This window comes from Amblyomma mixtum, chromosome 5, assembly GCF_055824585.1.
Source record: "Amblyomma mixtum isolate Tamu chromosome 5, ASM5582458v1, whole genome shotgun sequence".
In the NCBI taxonomy this organism is placed as follows: domain Eukaryota; kingdom Metazoa; phylum Arthropoda; class Arachnida; order Ixodida; family Ixodidae; genus Amblyomma; species Amblyomma mixtum.
The window spans coordinates 21,313,805-21,332,398 of NC_143016.1; the positions used below are offsets into that span (position 1 = coordinate 21,313,805).

At 47.5% G+C, this 18,594-nt stretch overlaps 1 protein-coding gene across 2 annotated transcripts in view; it reads right to left on the reverse strand.

The window, feature by feature from the left end:
• LOC149341478 (semaphorin-2A-like) overlaps window positions 1-18,594 on the reverse strand; it is a 96,057-nt gene that overhangs the window by 25,424 nt on the left and 52,039 nt on the right. Inside the window, exons 1-11 of one of the 2 annotated variants that reach the window (XM_089543584.1) lie at window positions 16,264-16,740; window positions 15,350-15,437; window positions 15,190-15,241; window positions 14,963-15,025; window positions 14,443-14,550; window positions 9,492-9,603; window positions 7,392-7,556; window positions 6,595-6,716; window positions 4,037-4,145; window positions 3,090-3,150; window positions 446-789 (exon numbers count right to left, since the gene is read on the reverse strand). In XM_089543584.1, the coding sequence (XP_089399710.1) occupies window positions 446-789; window positions 3,090-3,150; window positions 4,037-4,145; window positions 6,595-6,716; window positions 7,392-7,556; window positions 9,492-9,603; window positions 14,443-14,550; window positions 14,963-15,025; window positions 15,190-15,241; window positions 15,350-15,437; window positions 16,264-16,375 (1,336 nt within the window). In that variant the 5' untranslated portion in view covers window positions 16,376-16,740. Of the gene's footprint in view, window positions 1-445; window positions 790-3,089; window positions 3,151-4,036; window positions 4,146-6,594; window positions 6,717-7,391; window positions 7,557-9,491; window positions 9,604-14,442; window positions 14,551-14,962; window positions 15,026-15,189; window positions 15,242-15,349; window positions 15,438-16,263; window positions 16,741-18,594 lie in introns of those variants that run through there. The other variant, XM_089543585.1, reaches the window with a different exon arrangement.

The following is an 18,594-nucleotide window of genomic DNA, read 5'->3' on the forward strand; positions in this document are numbered from 1 at the left end:
CTGGAGATGAAGCTTTCCAAACAGACGTTTAAAGTGAGCATCCCTGAAAACTGCGCGCGGCTGTTCTACGCGATGTCGTTGTACGTGCTGTGGGTCCGCAGCAGCTGCGACGGCAGCAGCACTAGTAGGGACTAGTAGTCAGTTCAGCAAAAACTTTGTTAAAATAAAGATTGGGAAGCGGGGGGCGGCGAGGCGTCGGCTTGCAATCGTGTAAATACAGTATTGATCACAGTGCAGAGTTCGGGGTGCGCCTATTATGCGCGGAAATAAAAAAATCTGATTTTTCGCGCCCTAACTAGGGGTGCGCCTATTATGCGAGTGCGCCTATTACGCGAGGAAATACGGTACTTAAGTGCCTTGGAGCACAGAGAAGCTGCAGTCTAGACAAAGCTCACTTCACACCAAATCAAACTCGAGGTAAAACCAAAGACACTCGTTTACTCACGAGTTCCAGCGAAGTAGACGAGGTAATCCACACCGTCCACGTCCACCTTGTGCACCGCGAGGGAGAGGAACACCACATTCTCGCGGTAGAAGACGGGCCTCCCGCCCGACTGGGGCACGGCCGAGTCCATGAGGGTGTGGGTGCGGAGGAAATTGAGAACGGCGTCGGGAAGCGTCTTGGTGCTGTTGACGCACAGGCCTGGCCGCGGCTCGGGCACCTGGCTCGTCAGCACGGGCAACCAGGCAGAGGACGAGGTCTTCTGCTCCTTGAATTTGCCCCCAAAGGCACCCTGGATGTCGCTCAGCCGGAACGAGCACACAGCAGAACCATGTGGGCCCCCGTGCCTGAACGTTGCACAAGGGAGGATGTCACATAGAGAAGAGCGGTTGAAGTCAGATGATTTCATACAAACAAAAAAACAGGCATGGAGCAACGTGACACTAAGGTTGTCTGAGCTGTGGAGTCAACTTTAATTACCAAATGACGGAAAACAAACAAGGCTGTTCAAATTAAAAACATGCATGTGCCCACAACAAGGAGCAGCATATATGCACAGCAGCATAGTATAAAACGTGCTCAATTTCAGGTGTCCTGGACACTTTCCCGCACCACTACTGATGATATGCATGCGTGAGCTGCAACCGCACTCTCGAGCACCAAGTGCTGCCCGCACATCAGTGATCGCCAGTCATGCGGAACGCACTGCAAGCAGTTGACGGTGGCACATGCGGCCATAAATAAATCCCGTCAGCTGCAAACAGATCTGCCTGAATGCATTTCTTATACCGTATTTACTCGCGTAATAGGCGCACTCGCATAATAGGTGCACCCCTAGTTAGGGCGCGAAAAATCAGATTTTTTTATTTCCGCGCATAATAGGCGCACCCCGAACTTGGCACTGTGATCAATACTGTATTTACACGATTGAAAGCCGACGCCTCGCCACCCCCCGCTTCCCAATCTTTATTTTAACAAAGTTTTTGCTGAACTGACTACTAGTCCCTACTAGTGCTGCTGCCGTCACAGCTGCTGCGGACCCACATCACATACAACGACATCGCGTAGAACAGCCGCACACAGTTTTCAGGGATGCTCACTTTAAACGTCTGTTTGGAAAGCTTCATTTCCAGCCGGAAACGTTCCCGACTTAGGCCCGCGAAAACCTCGGCGCTTGGAGTCGCGTACGAAAATTTAGGGACGCCGCATTCGCAACTGCCGCACTTCACGGCCACGTCGTATTTTCCGACCTGCCGCACGCTTGCCGCGTTCGAGAGCAAACTCCCAGCCGTGTAGCTGCTAAGGTGCTTGTCCGTCGAGCTAAAACATCAACGCTCCGCGGCAAAGCCATAAAACACGATAACTATCGCGCTACCGCAAATCCCGGCACTTGACATCAACAACAACAAAAAAAAACGAGCTGGAGATGCTGATGGCGATTAGATAGCGAAAGCTCGGGGCGGAGGAAAACGATGATGATGATGAGCTTGGCCTTGGGCGCTCTCCGTGGGCGGCGTCTGGAAGCTCCTGTGCGCGTGTGTGGCCTCCGCGATCAAGCGCCCGTTGCGCGCAGCCGGAGCCGATCGCGGAGGCCTCGGCGCGTGCATTCCGAAAGTTTCGGTGCGGCCCTTACACGGACTTTTTTTTTTTTTTTAACATTTTCTTCGCGAAAACGGGGTGCGGCCCGTACACGAGTGCGTTTACGCGGTGTGTTCAATTCTGCGAGTCGAAAAATTTTCCGGAAATTTTACCCCGCGTAATAGGCGCACCCCGAACTTTGAGCCGGATTTTCTGGAAAAAAAGTGCGCCTATTATGCGAGTAAATACGGTACTTCTTCATACAAATTTTATTCATTCTGGATGATACGAATATTTTTTTGTGACAATGCAAGTTTTGTATCCTTGAGACTCTACAGTAGCTTGTTTTAACAATGCCACAGAAGGATGACACATGACCCAGCAGCGATAAGTGCAAAGCTCAGTATGCAGGTATATCCAAAACTGAGTGGTGTCTTCCACCAATAAAGGATCAATTGGGGGACACAGACAATCCAATGCACAGACCAGTGAAGAAGTCAAAAGCCACCTTGTGCTATGAGTTCTCAGTTTTCAATAGACATCTCTTAAAACAGCTTATAACAGTTGGAGGACCTTCTCTGATAATTTTATCGGCTGAAATGTGGCAAGCTGCAACACAGACTGCTGCTTCCTGGATGTTCCCCTTCGGTTTCTCTCCAAATCAGATTATGCCAAAACATATGTCACCGATCCAGCACCAGCTGTATCATTTGAAACACCCTAAAGAACATTACACATTTAGACCTTCGGGTAAGCTTTACACAGTAGAAATGAAGTACATTGTGAAATGGGGACGAACAAAAGGTCTGCTCAGAAGCACTTTACTTTGAGAGCATAATTTTCGTAGCAATATAGTCAAATTTCCACACACGCAATAATTACCCCTAAGTATCGAGACGGCGATAGCTCAAAGTATAAGACCTGCTTGCCATACCACACCTAATTACAAGAGCTGCTTGCCGTACCACACCTAAGTTGCATGAGTGATTGCAGAAAAATTCGACATAACCAGTGTCCGAACAGTCAGTTGTTGAGGGCATATCTTTGTTCTGTGCAAACAGATACTCACAGAGATGTTGTGAAGACAGCATAAACATTGCTGTCATCATCTGGGAACTTGTAAACCGCCTCTGCAAGAAAATGACTTCAATGAGACGCAGTTGTCATCGCCGTTACAACCTGGTTTCAACTCAAGCCCACACTAGGCAGAGTGGTATTGAAATAAATTGAAAACCTTGTCTTTTTAGCAATGACCTACAAGTCTGGAAGTCTCAGTAATGCCAGAGTGCATGCAAAAGGCCCCCATACTAAGTTCAGCAAAATATTTTCCGACAAACTGGTGGCCTTAAGATCTCCCTTCCAGATTCACAGTTGTGAATTTTTCTGTCAAGGTATATTACCAGAAAAGCTACAGAAATTGAACACTGTTTCAATATCAGTATACACCTGTCAGTATACGCCCTCCCACAGTGCATGTTATCCGTGCTTTAAATTTTTGCCCCTATTCCACACCCATCTCATGCAGCTGGCTCAGCTCACAAAAGAAATGAAGCATGAGCACTGCATGAGCAAAAAACTTTACTCTCGTAGCTTAAGAAGCGTCATTCTTTACAAAGAAGGAGCTGCCTTGAGCAACGATGAGAGTGTAATTGCTTGAAGTACATCGCAAAACCCCTCGCAGTGGCACAGACAACACAGCAGCTGTCACTATTAATCAGTGGATAATCATATGTAAAAGGCTGCACAAATATTCATTTAATATGTTGATGCCATGAGACACTAACAAAAACTATGCTCAGACGCAAAGTACCACCTCTTTGATAACAAAATACAAAGGTTATCAGATCGCTGCAGTGTTTCAGAGGTTGTAATCCTTACTTCAGTGGGAAAGAGGAAGAACAGAAGGCTGAAAACAACAAAAGTGATGCAATGGTGTCAGAAAATAAACCTGGAACTGGAACTGTTCGCACATTGCAACACAAGAAATAGAATGAAGCGAAACAGGGGAGTACTTACGAATTTCATTGAAGTAGAAGGGATACTCCCCGGGGAGGGAGCAATTCAACCTGGCCTTGAGGAAGGTCGCCCAGTTATGGGTCAAGATGTTCTTTCCGCCAGTGTCTTTCTGTTGACATGAAAAGAAAACAGTGAAGCAAGGTGAACTGAGAAGGCTAAGCTTGTATGTTGTTAAGCAAACAAACAAATGAAGCAAGTGGCAGCTAACAAGAGTGACTATAACACATCTCAAGTACACAATTTCCAGGTCTTCTCACACAACGCTGCCACATTTGTGTGTGCATAGAGTGACAGCTGATGTGCACTTCTTCATTAAGAAGTGAAACTATAGTAGTACCCTCTAATCTAGTAATGTTCTGGCTCTAGCAAAGCTGAGGTCATTGCTGAATTGAAAATATTCGCCATGCTTCATATGGAAATTAAAGCAGTCTATATTCCGTTTCATACATAGCAGGCAACGCTGTGGAGGTTGCTGAAGTATAGTGCGTCTGGGAAATCATATTACTGCGCCACATACCACTCGTTCTTTTCGAAACTCCGGTCAGTGTTTGGACGAAAATAAAGGGCGGTATAAAACGATATGGTAGCATTGAATACCACGGTCGAAGCTGTCCGGAGCTCAGTGGCTGGGCTCTCTGGCCATAATTTTCACGGAGTGGGAACTACTCTTTGGGGGGCGGATTGAGTAGGAGCGATTCGCCCTACCTACCAACCGCGTATCATACCGCCACGTGTACTTTTTCTCTTCGAAGTCTCGACGTGTCGCATTACGAAAATGAGGCACGAGGTAAAGAGAAGTCCAGAAGGTGCAAGTCGCAGCACGTAACATTTGTCACAACGAAATATGCTTGTGCTCACTTTGGTTGTATGGCGAACTACTTTTTGCACGCAGACTTAGCCTGTGCGAACAGTCGCGCTAGCTTTGGCAGCGTTGCCTGCCATGTATAAAACGGAGTATACACTAAGAGAATATAATGCCTATGCAGTGCTCATAACATCCCAAGCTTCTACCTGGCTGATGTCAAGAATAAAGTAGCTCTTATGACGCAGTTGAAAAACAGACTGCTCTATTGTCTTACCTTGCTCTACACAGAAGAAAAGAGCATGTCGGAATATTCTGCCACACATACTCCTTCACATATTGCACTTATTCATTCAAACATGCACATAGTGTTCAACAAATTCATAGATTCATTATTCACTGCCTGTGTAACAGCAGCACTCTGGGAATATTCTGTCATACGTACTCCTTCACACACTGCACTCATTTATTCAGATACTATGCACATAATGTTCAGCCAATTCATGGATTCATTATTCACTGCCTGTGTAACAGCAGCACTCTTCAATTTTTTCTGCCTCTATTAGAACTTAATCGATCCCTAAATACTTCACTGTAGCTATCGAAATGATATATTTTCTGAAGTATGCACACATACACCTCTCTTGAAGAGCAATTTATAAGCATACCAAGCGAGAAGGATCACAGGACAAATGACACGTACGCCCACTGTCAAGAATTTGTGGAAAGCAACATTAGCAAAAACAAAATTACAATTTTATCGGCTCTTTTGCATACACCCTGGAATAAATATATACCCTCGTCAGAGCCAATCAAAAGTTCGGCCTGTCAGCGTTAATCCAAATACTACAAATCTCAAGAATCCACAGCCCCATGAAAGTACAGCTGCCGTCAAAAATAAATGGAAGGCGACTCTCTCGAAAAAAATTTTATTTCTTTAAATCCAAAGCATAATGGTCCAAATTTTTGGCATAGTGTGTAATTCACAAGATCTCAATAAGGCTCAATAATCTCAATAACAAAATGAGGGCAATCAAATAATTTTTTTGCCCATAATATTGCCGTCCATTTACTTTTGAGAGCATCTGTACATGCAAAATCCAGCAACTGTTGGTCTAACAGTTCTTTCTTTATGAGTTTTCTCCATGATCTCTGCTATGGGCCTACATAAATATGCAACAATGTTTTACTGCATATATTTAGTTAAACATATGCATGCCCAAATGTGTATTTTAATCAAAATTACAAGAAATCTCGAGGAAAAACACGAGTAAACTTGAGAGCTGTTTGGCCGCTGGGAGCAGAAATCTGGTTCACACAAATCAACCAACTTGGGAGGCTGCTCAGAGTGCAGCTATATTTTCACACTTGTTGAAAAGCTGGCATCGTGAGAGCACAGCGAGTACTCTCTGACTTCCAATGGTAATGAGGCTATGGGAGTGATACTTTTTTGTTTTTTTAAGAATTCCATAAAGATAAATGTGCATTATAATGTACACAGGGTCTAACAAGAATATGGACCGTAATTTTGAGTGTGTAAATTACACAGTGCCCACTTAAATATCAAGCGATGAGACTAGTGTGTAAATCAATTTAATTTTTTCCCCCAAAGTCGCATTGCATAAACTTTTGATGGTGGCTGTACATCCACATGAGCTTTTCAGAGCTGTCGCACACAGTACGCATGAGAAAGTGTGAGATGCCGATCACGGCACTCCTATCTGCAGTAAAGAAACAGTGCGTGAGGACGGCTCACCTTGCACACACGAGCCACTCGTGAGTAAATGACCTTGCCGCAATTGATGTACTCCACCGCACTCTCCCGGAAGAAGAAGAAGACGTGATCCCCAATGTCAAAGGAACCCACAAAGTTGGGCTCTGCACAGGGACAGAGAAGCAGGGCATGACAATTCAAAAAATGTGGCACCTTTATCATGTTTCTTAGTTATTGCAAAGAAACGCAGGTGTTCACACAGAGAAACATAAGGAAAAGAGAGTGTCCATAACATATTACTGGTAACTGTATCTTTTAGCTATTTGCATGAACATCTTCACATATACACACTAAAAATAAAAAGACGACTGCTGAAAGTATAGTAGAGAGCTACACAATGATCTGACCACTTGTAGCCATTTGTTCTGCATTAAATGCTGAATGCATGGCAATTTTTATTCTACCACCAAGCTGTCACATCACTCACTCATCTTCCATCCTAGTAAAGTAAAAATTATGCAAGTCATGATTCTGTCTTTTTATTATAAAACAAAGGAAGCACTGAAATACCTCAGACACTGCAACATCAACACAGCTACAGTCATCGACGTGCTAAAAACAATGAGGATAACGAGTGCTGCGAGTACTACTAAAATTTTGCTGCAAAGGCATGCTCCATAATAAAAAAAGGCACGAAATGCTTTTATTGTGCATATTTAAGGAGAGGAGGAGCCTTCCTCTCCACGTGACATCATTTAAAATAAAGTACATCATTGCAGTTGCGGGTCTCGACACCATAGAAGAGAAGAAGCGTGCGCATCCATAAAAGGTGCACTCACTGTCCAGCCACATGGAGTCGTACTTGAGGGTGCGCATGAAGAACTCGCTCTGCTCATTTGTTGTCCTGTTGAACAGTGCCGATCGAAAGATGACCGTGTCAGCCTTGGTGAACTCAGCCACGGTCCCGCTGTACAATCCAGGCAAGTCCCCTGGGTTTCCATGCTCTGCACATGGTACGGACAGACCAGGACTGAGGGACATGGCAGCCAGCCCTTCTATTGCACCAAGAAAAGTATGCTGCACAAAAACCTTCAGCGACATGTCTTTACCTGCTCATCCATCTGTCTGATTCAGCTCTTTTGCCAGAATGTAACAAGGAAGACATTCCTGGGTTGCCTACCTGTCAGTGGCCTTGATGATGATTATACATTATGCTACATTGACAGCACCAACTAGTCTGAGGAAAGCACTGGTAACCCTAATGTTAAGAAATAGGGACAAGAAAAATATAACTATTGTAGCGTCTAAATTCTGCCTATCAGTGCCCGAATATCAGAACAACATACCCCCTTGGTTAAGCGCAACATTCTACAAACGCCTGATGTGCTGCAGCTAAACCAGTTCAGCCCCATCAGCAGGTGCAGCACAATGTGGCAGGCTCTCCTAAGATGAGGCACGGCCCTCTATAGTAAAGTCACTTGGGCCAGCAGAAATCTTTACAATATCAGTGTCTATACTATATCGATCATAGGTGATGGCATGGCTTTGAGTATGCTGAAATGGGCAAGTTGGAGAGGATACATGCTTAGAAAAAACCAGCACGAAAGAAGAATATGGAAGCAAGGAAACATGGACAAGCACTTGTCCGTGTTCCCTTGCTTCTGTCTTGTTCTTTTGAGCTGGTTTTTTCCAAACACATAATGTTGGCTGAGCAAAGAAACACTTAGAAATACCTTCCATCCTGCTCTTATCATCCCTTTATGTGATAACTATTTCAATTTTCAGGTTTTACGTTACCACATTCTCGATTTTATCACAAGCCTTGTGAAAGTGCCTCATTTGCATGAATACAGTGTGGCTTCAAATATAACACGAGTTTGGTACCATATGAGGACCCATGATCTGCATGAACACGGCATCGTCTTCCGCAGCCTCAGTGACATTTAGGAGGCCAAAGTTTAGAAATGCAAGTGACAAGATCGAGAGCAGCAAAACTACAAATGCAGTGCTAACGTGCCTCTGCATCTTATCGCTGTTGCCCAGTGCTGCGAACATTCGCCCTTTTCTTCTCTTCCCAACTCCTCACCACACTCTTACTGCCTCTCCTTTCCAAGCAGTATGTGCTGCCTTCTCCACACATTCATAGCTAGCTTTATTTTTTTATTTACCCCTTGCGCACCATACGCTTTGCCTAATGGCCCCTAGGCCTTTCAAAAATTGGATTCTCCTTGCAGTTCACAAGTGCGGTGGCTAAGCCACGTAAAAAAAAAAGCAGTTTTACCACCCTTGGTACCCATTTAACAAGCCTCAATGTTGGGCTCGTGATTATATCGTTACAAGCCTGTGGCTCTGAGATGTCCTAGACTACGTGCTTGCTGCAATGTCATCGTACCAGCCAGATGCTTTTTACTATAACAGTTTCTTTATTAAAGTTGTCTTTCCTATAAATGAAAAAAAGAAGTAGTCTATGGAAGGAGAAATTTGACTGCAGTTTCACATTACCGTACCAGAGCTTTTACTACAACAGAGTTTACTATAGCAAAGCTTTACTTCATAAATCTGGCTTAGTTTGCCCGCGTGCTACTTGATGTCTCAGAGCCTTTCCATTTGGTAGTGCATGACATTTTACATTCAAAATTGCCTGCACAACCATACACAAACAATAGTGCTCAGGAACATTAACAGCAAATATATTCAGAAAGGCCAACCCGTTTATTTAACGTTTAACAAGCCAGAAAAGTATGCACAACCTTCTTCATGATCAGAGCAAACCACAATCAGGACAGCACCTATGAGGACAAACACTACGCAAAGCTGCAAAAGATCCAACTCATGACAGTACAACGCATGTACATACAAACAACTGGCCAAAGAAAGACACAGAGCAAAAATAGTTGCATAGCCTAGTTGCAAAAAATGTCGGCACAATCTCAACTTACCAACCCAAACAGCTGTGGAATTGTCGTCTGGATCAAATGGGCATTTTCCTATACCTCGACCAATGTCTTTCAATGTCAGCTGGGTCTTGGGAACTTCTGTCAAGTTGCTACTCTGCAATGGGAAACAGATGCCAAAACACATTTCAGATCCCATCAGGAAACTGCTGGCACAAAGTGGCCTGTGCCCAGATAAAAGCATGGAAGTAATCATCACTATCATCATCATCAGACCCACTACCACCTGCTACAGGACAAAGGCCTCTCCCATTTACCTCCATTCAAAACCCTGTCCAGCCCCAGCCATCCTATACCCAAAAAATGACGGCCTATTAGGCGTGCTTAGACCAAATGCGAATTAGATGCTCTAACACTATGGTTATCACTTCCGTTTCGGTTCAAGTTCAAGCAAGCTTCAGACAATGATCGGCGAAATAGGTGAGTGGGGGGCCTTAATGCCCGCGCACTAAAACAAAATGGGGCAATTACGAGATAGCCATAATGAGTTAATGACCATATATGCGGAATTGGTCATTCCCTACTCTACATTCATAGACCGCTGGGAGTCCTCATGCCACTTCTGACACAGTGGTACAGCGGTGAAACAATGTGCCACTGCCCTGCGATGGCAGGTGCTGCCACCAGTGGGGCTTGTGCTACTCAGGTTGCATTTCCCGAGCAACCTCTCGTGACCAATCATCAACTGAACTGCCACCTTCCACAATAGGCAGGTTGTGATGATGTCAAAAGGTCACGTGACCTAGGAGGCCCACCTGCCACCTCTCCTGTTCAGCTTGAATGGACCACACAAACCAACAGCAGCGAAATCGGCGACTAACCTCAACTGCCTGCCTGACTGTCTAACAACCTCATGGAATTCACTCTGTTCCTCTAAGGAACCATTGGTTATCTGGTTATCTGCTCTCTGCACTGAGCATCCTGCCCACATCCATTCCCGCCTTTTTTTAATTAGCGTACCATCAACTTGCATTTGTTTCCCGATTGACTCTTATTGATTGGGGAACAAACAAAGCATCAGGGATTGGAAGTGAACATATATATAGTTATGAAAAAAGGATGCTATGAAACTGAAACATGACACAACACAATGGTAACATAATATGAACATTTTATAAAATTCGAACATCATTAAAAAAACATCAATAACATTAATGACAGGCACGTGCCACACTGATCACATGCATAAGCATCAACAATGCATTTAATTGGGACAGTGGAGCATGTTCAAGAATTGTGTCGTGTCCGGTCGCTGTGTTGAATGCAGCGAAAGACGCACACGGTACTTTAAGACTTCGTTTATTTAAAGCCGATGAGGGTGCGACCAGCGTCGACCGAGGCAGGAGCCGAACTGGCCGCCCGAAGAAAGGAGGGAGGGGAGAAGCGTCCACGGAAGGGAGTGGCTTCCCAGAACAGGAGGAGGGTGCGGGGGCGCACCGTGGGGGGGGGCATCTGGTGACAGCGTGCGACGAGGGGCAAGTGTCGTTAGGAGGAGGATTGAGTGGTCGTTAGGAGGAGGATGCGAACTGTCGTTAGGAGGGGAATGCGAGTGGTCGTTAGGAGGGGGCGCACACACACAAAAGCAATAAGGGGACACAACACTTCCTTCCCCCTTAGAAAGTTGCCTGGTATCGTGCAGGGGGTCGGCGCTCACGCGTGGAGGCGCGCTGGCTTTGTGCGCTCGGGGGAGAAACACTTGTAGGCTGGCTGTTGTTCGCTGTGTCTCCTAGGTCTGTCCTGGGCGAAGTCTCTTCTTCCGGGAAGGGGTGCCAGGCTATGTGGGAAAATGGTGCACGTGTTCTCTCCGCTGGCGGACAGCTCTCAGACGGCGTCGTAAATCTACGCAGCTGGTTGAGATGTCGGCGTGCTACTGTGCCATGTATGTTGACGAGCCAAGAGCGCAGGCCTATGCGTCTGACAATTGTAGCTTCCTCCCAGCGTGGCTTTTTCAGAAACTGTCGGGCGAGGACGCGCTGCCCCTCATTAAGCGTGCCGCAGCGCGGAATTGCTTTTTCTTCCCGGAACGTCTCTGCCTTTGGCTCGGGGAGGATGGCTGTGAGCTGGGTTCGCATTTCACGCTCGAACATCATTTTCGAGGGGGTCTCGCCTGTTGTGCTCTGAACCGTCGTGTGCTGCTTGAAGAGAAAGCGCGCAAGGCGGCGCTGCAGCGAGCCTGTCTGATCTCTTTCAAGGGCGCGTTTTAGCTCGGCTACGTAGCGCTCGGCTTGTCCGTTTGTCGCTGGGTGGTAGGGGGCCGATGTAACTGAGGAGATCCCGTTGTCGCGATAAAACTTGAGAATCTCCGCAGACACAAACGGTGTTCCGTTGTCCGACACTACCTTGCGCGGCAGGCCGAACGTTGCAAATAGTGATCGGAGGTTGTCAATGACTGCTGCCAAAGTCGTCTGTCCCATTTGCCTTATCTCAAGCCACTTTGTGTAGGCATCTACGACCACAAGGAAAGTGCAGCCCTCAATTGGTCCTGCAAAATCAATGTGCAGTGTGTGCCATGGTGTGTCTGGCTTTTCCCATTCTGGGACAGGAGCTTTCGGCGGGGCGCTCCGGCTGCTCTGGCAAGGCTTGCATTCTCGCACCACTGTTTCGATGTCGTTGTCAATGCCAGGCCACCACATGTAGCTTCTGGCACACTTTTTCATTGCAACGATGCCCCGATGTCCGGCGTGGATGAGAGACATAGCTTGTGCGCGTAGTTCTCTCGGCATCACAACTCGGGACCCAAATATGATGCAGCCGCGATGGGTGCTCAACTCTGTAGCTCGCCTGCGGTAAGCGTCGAAGTTGTCCCCTTTGAGTTTATGCACGTTGCCTTGTTGAACAGCTGTGTAAACTAGCCGGAGAGCTGCGCACTTCTGCGTAGATGCTGCAACTGTGCCTGCTGTAAGCGGAGGTTCTGGCAGTGCTTCGAACATCAGAACGTCTCCTGGTGGAAATGGTTCGTCAACAGTTGCGTCTAGTGGCAGACGGCTTAGCGCATCGGCGTTTTGATGTTTACTCCATTTCATCACGCCTAGTGGAGAAAACCAATTTCTCCCTAGAAGGCTTGATCCTGTGCCCTTCACAACAAGCAGAGGTAGCGTATGGGCCTGGCCGTTGTAGTTAACCTGCACGTTGGCAGAGCCCAATAGTGGCAGATTCTGTCCTGACCACGTTCGCAGGTGCGTGTCGTCTTGTTGCAGGGCGGGTGCGTCAGATGGCCATGAAGTTCGGAACGTGTCCTCACTGATCAGAGTACAGGCTGCGCCGGAGTCCACCTCGAACTTAATCAGCTGGTGATGTACGCTTACTTCTGTAAAAATCTTCGGTCGCGTGCCGAGATTCATGGTGTTCAGGTCGTACAACACAGATGGTGTTGCTGATGTTGTTCCATGGAGATCAGATAGCGGCGTATTCTCTGAGGCGTTGACGCTGTGATTAGGCTGGGAAGGTGACTTTATCTTGGCAAGTCTCCGTTTCGTAATGCATGCTCTTTCGATATGCCCTCGCTTGTGGCAAAAATTACACGTGGCTGACTGGAATCGACATCCCTGGGGGTTGTGTTGGTCGTCACACCGCCAGCAGCGTTGTGCCTTTTTGACCGATTTTACAACAACAGAAGGCTTGCGCACCTGGTTGCTTGTCTGGTGTACCGGCTCGGTGTTCCGGCGAATCCCTCTCTGCTGGTGACCGGCGCTCTCCGCTCGAACGGCGATGTCGTAAGCTTTGCTGAATGTGAGATCCTTCTCAGCGAACAGGCGCTGCTGCAGTGACTCGTCACTCAGTCCGCACACAAATCTGTCGCGTAACATCACGTCCAAGGGAAGCATGGTGGTGTTAGCAGAAGAAGCTGCGTCCATTTCCTGCCCGGTAGCTGTTGTCGACAGCGTTCCAAAATTGCAGTCGGCAGCGAGCTTCTTGAGCGCTGCTACGTAGGCGCTCACTGTTTCTCCTCCCAGTTGATCTCGTCGTTGGAAGCGAGCCCGGCTGTAGACCTCGGATGGCCTTGGGTCGTAGTGCTTTTGCAGCGCTTTTACGATGTCGTCGTAAGACACTGCCGCTGGTGTGCTTGGCTGAATAAGGGCGCAGACAGTATCGTAGGTCTGCTCCCCGCACAGCGTCAGCAGGTTGGCCCTCTTCAAGGCTGGGTCTGTGATGTTGTTAGCTTCAAAGTAGAACTGAAGGCGTCCAACCCACGATGACCACGATGAGCCGTTGAACTCTGGTATCTGATTGGGAAACCCTCGCGTAGCCATGGCTTGTCAATAGCGTTGCGTAGCGCGGGTCGAATCCACTTTCTCGTCGCCACTGTCGTGTCCGGTCGCTGTGTTGAATGCAGCGAAAGACGCACACGGTACTTTAAGACTTCGTTTATTTAAAGCCGATGAGGGTGCGACCAGCGTCGACCGAGGCAGGAGCCGAACTGGCCGCCCGAAGAAAGGAGGGAGGGGAGAAGCGTCCACGGAAGGGAGTGGCTTCCCAGAACAGGAGGAGGGTGCGGGGGCGCACCGTGGGGGGGGGGCATCTGGTGACAGCGTGCGACGAGGGGCAAGTGTCGTTAGGAGGAGGATTGAGTGGTCGTTAGGAGGAGGATGCGAACTGTCGTTAGGAGGGGAATGCGAGTGGTCGTTAGGAGGGGGCGCACACACACAAAAGCAATAAGGGGACACAACAAATTGTTATGCCAGTGGCGCAAGGAACGGCAAAAAGTTACCTCAATCTTTCACAAGCCTGACATAAAACAGGGAACAAGGCAGCCTTTCTGTTTTGCACCGAATCAAGCCAGTAAGTTACATTTGGACAAAAATGCACAAGAGGCACGAGCCACCTGAAGAAAACCAGTCAACGCTAGCTTCCCGATTTGTGAGTCATGCCAGTGTAGCCTTTCTCCCATATGACTCAATGTCTCTGCAAAGTTAAGAAATAAGAAGACAATGCTTACATAGATCTCCATGTCTCTTGGATTCTGCGCATTGGTTCCACATATGTACAGCTTTGTTCCATCTCCAATGGGCTGGATAACCTTGATGTGGTTCCGGCACTCGTAATCCTGCAAAGTGGCATTGTCAAAGAAACACACAGGTTCATAAGAAACAAGCAGAAACATACAAGAAGAAAGTAAATTCAGTATTAAAAAAATCTGTCACCACTGTTCCAAACTTACAAAAAATGGTAATAAAGAAAAAAATACATCAAAAATTATTCTGAGTGGATTCTGAATACTGACTTCCCAGCAGTTAACCAGCAATTCTAAAAGGCGCTCACCAACTGCACTTAATATTTTAGCAACACGACAGCCAAACAAAGGCAGAAGCTTTGTATACAGTTGTCTACAACCTAACTTATTCCTCTCTAATGACTTGCCAAGTTACAGAACAATTTTTTTTTTTTTCGCATCATCAAAAAGAAATTTAAAGCTATGCTGAAAGGGTAGATTGCAAATAAGCATCGCCGATGCTCACCTCTCGTTTTCCCTTGTACACACAGGTAGAAACGACATCCTTATTGGCACTAAGGCTCCGATCCTGTAAGGAAATGCACTTATGAGCAATACAACATTCCATAAAATCACCAGCACATTTAACCCCAATACACAAACTCAATGAACAAGACTCTTGGAGAGGGCAACGGATTAACTTTTTTCTGTAGCCAATATTGAAAAATACTGGAGGTAAAATGATGCACTTACATTGCATTTTGTCCGGTTAATATTTGCCAGGTTGAGCCGGAAAACCTTATCCCTGCAACATTAAAGATCGGCTGTGTAAGAGTAGCAACTCTCACTGCTGAATAACATTGTTACTGCATAGCGTTACACACTTAAAAGATATGTAAAATGGGCTGCTTACATGCCACCAACAAAAAGAATCTCTCGCTTGCGATCCATGTAGAAGGTGCGATAGTACAAGCGGCCACATGAGAATTCCCTTGTATGATCTGCAAGCAATGGGTTAAAAGTAAATAACCTCCTCTCCTGAAGTCCACGTAGCAATATTTAACTATTCAACCTGTGCGCTTGTAAAATTGGAATGATGTCCCCTCACAGTGGTTGCAATAATGCAACTTAAGCACAGATGCTGCACTGCAATCTGGCACTACCACAACAAATAAACACACTTTTGTTGTTTGCTCTACATTTTAACCAAAACAAAAAAGAAAGCAGGGATACTTTCGAAATTCACATGCACACTTCACATTCTCAGGCTGGTCATAGTGACAAGTGGTAGAATATAAGTTTGCCGTCCACACTTGTAGAGACTGATAATAACATGTCACTGTTCGAATTAAATGGCCACACAGTTGCAAGCATACCATTTTGCAAGCTCAGATGTGGCAATATCAAAGAGCACACAACCAGCTTGAGTGTCATTGTGTGAAATTCAAGCAGTCACCACTGTATCACCAAAGCTAAGATCGTAGCAACACCAGTACCGTGAGCACAGAAGTCGCTGACATAAGCACATTTAATTACATAAACGCAGGCTACACACCAACGCACGTTTGGCATAAAGCCAAGCCGAGCACGAACATGACGCTGCTGACTACCACCGCAGACTCTGCAGATACATCCCTGACACGAAGTTGACAGACAGGAACGCGCTTAGACCACGCGCCATTCGTTCCACCCGCAACACGATTGGGGAAAGCGACCCCTGCTTGCCCACCCTACGACCACACAAGCGGGAGGAAAAGAAGGCGCCAGTCAGCTGTACGCCTGGCGGGCAGCGCGGGGAGTCCCCCAACCGAACCTGGCGCCGCTCACCCCGGCGGTGCCTGAGGGCGAACGTCGCGGCCGCAGGCAGCAGAACCGTCAACAGCAACAGGAGCGGCAGGCCGGGACCACTCCGGGGCCGCCGCGACGGCAGCCGGCCCATCGCGCGTTCAGCGCCGAGGCGACGTCAACCGCGACGCCTGCGGGCGTCGGCGTGCCAGTCGCCGCATCGCTACACCACAGCGCCGGCAGCCCGTCGATGATCGCTGACGAGCACGCGACGACGCTCGACCACCGAGGAGCAGACGCAGCCTCTGTGACGGGGCGCGCCGCTTTTCCCAGCGACGGCGGCGCGGCGGTCGCTCCTGCCGCGGGCTGTCTGTCTCTCTTTTAGGACCGATCGATGCGGTGGGGGGCCACCTACCCTGCACACGCGCAGTGTTTCAAGCCCCGCTCCACCGTCGCACCTAGACGTGCCGCCGCACTGGCCGAGCGCGCACGGTCGAATGCGCTTTCGAGCGCATCCTCCCGGCCGCTCTCCCCTCTCCCGAAAGTCCCGAACTGGCCAAGCTCCCCACTTCCCTCCCTCCGGTCCCGCTCTCGCAAGCCCCCCCCCCCCCTCCCCCCGGGGGGGAACGCAGGGCGCGTGCGCCGCCGCCGTGAAGAAGAGCTGTCCGCGTTGTATCAACATCCGCGTTGATTGCGCCGCCGTCCCATTCGAGGAGACGAGCCCCGCGCGTTCTCCCGGGGCGCACTACCTGGCCGTCGCAGGTGCACCGCTCCCTCCTCCTCCCCCAGCTTTCGGTTTCACCCCTCGCTCCCAATGAGCTCGCTGCGTGTTTACCGAAGCGAGCCGTGCGTCGCCGGCGCTCCGTGTACGTAATAATGCACGTACGTACAGCCCGGGGCTCGTTGCCAACATAATTAGTAACAACGAGCGGCGCGGTCCCCGCAGACCAAGCGCGGAGGCTCGACAAATAAACGGCGCCGATTTGGACGCACCTACGGACGCGATTGCTGCTCTCGGCTCAACTAGGGCACGTGGGAGCTCCGGCAGCATCGACGGACAAAATTTAATACGGACCGACCAAAGACCTCTGAAGTGGGGGAACGCGATGGGGGGGGGGGGGGGAATCAAACCGCTTCGTCTCTTTTTTTTTTTTTGCTTTCCGCAGCCGTTTTCGGGATAATTTCGAGATATGTGCGTGTTGTATACACTTTTTTTTTACTTTCAACGCAATACGGCAGTCGCTAATTAAGCGCTAGCACACACAGTTAAGGGGACAGGGTAAGCCCCATCTTTCCCATGTATTTTGGGGCATATTGTGGTACACTTTTCTCAGCAACTAATAAAGATAGCAGCAAGATATTTATGTCATTTTGTTCAGAATTTCATCTTCTAGCCGCTGTACCAAAATTATTTTAGTATACGAGAAATGAAATTATTAGTGATTTTTTTACTTTCTACACCCTAATTTTGACCAAATTTTGTATATATTTTTATTTTGAAACAAACAATACTATTTGCACGCTGATAATTTTGGTACAGTAAATTGCCACATATATGTACTGTATACACAGAAAAAATCAGCTTCATATCTATTGTCATTTAGAAAATAATGATACCGACGTAACAAAAAATCTTGTTTTGAGAAAACTGAGTTTAAAGTAAACAATACCTTCAATCCCAAGATTTCGACTTAACGAACTCATTTTGACCAGTTTATTCAGTAGGCAGCAGCTGCATAGTTATCATCTAGGTCAGCTTGGTGCTTCTTTTCCTGCCGTTTAGCTTCTCGTGCCTGTTTTGTCACTTGCTGCGTAGCTCGAACAGCAAAGTAAACTCGACGCCGATCGACTTGCTTCAGCCAGCGGACAGTGTTGCTGCCCGGACTTAGTCCACATGCCTCAAGAACTTTAGTTCTTGCGATGGCGCCATCATTGAAGGTCAGAACAGCATGTAATATAGCAATCTTCATTGTCTGTAGGCCCCCAAAGACATTTTTTTGAGCACACTCCTATACGACGTTGTTGAAGGACTCGTTTGGGTTCTGGATGGTTGCCAGAAAGCTTGAATGGTAGCCAGAGAGCTTGGATGGTTGCCAGAGAGCTTTCTCTTGCAGCTAAATTCAGTAACATTTCGAGTTTTTTTTTAGTTTTGAGTAAAAACGGAAAAAACACATCGCTGGTAAAGGGGTGTGTCGCTGACCGCTTTGCATTCAGATAGCTTTTTCAGGTTGATATAAATTGCCCAGGATGAAGTGTGATACATCAAACGATGCAGAAAAGAATGCGATTTCATATTTAGCAAAAAAGTAAAAATTGATATTTCTCAGATTTTTTGCTTACCCTGTCCCCTTAACTGTACAACAGCAATCGCTA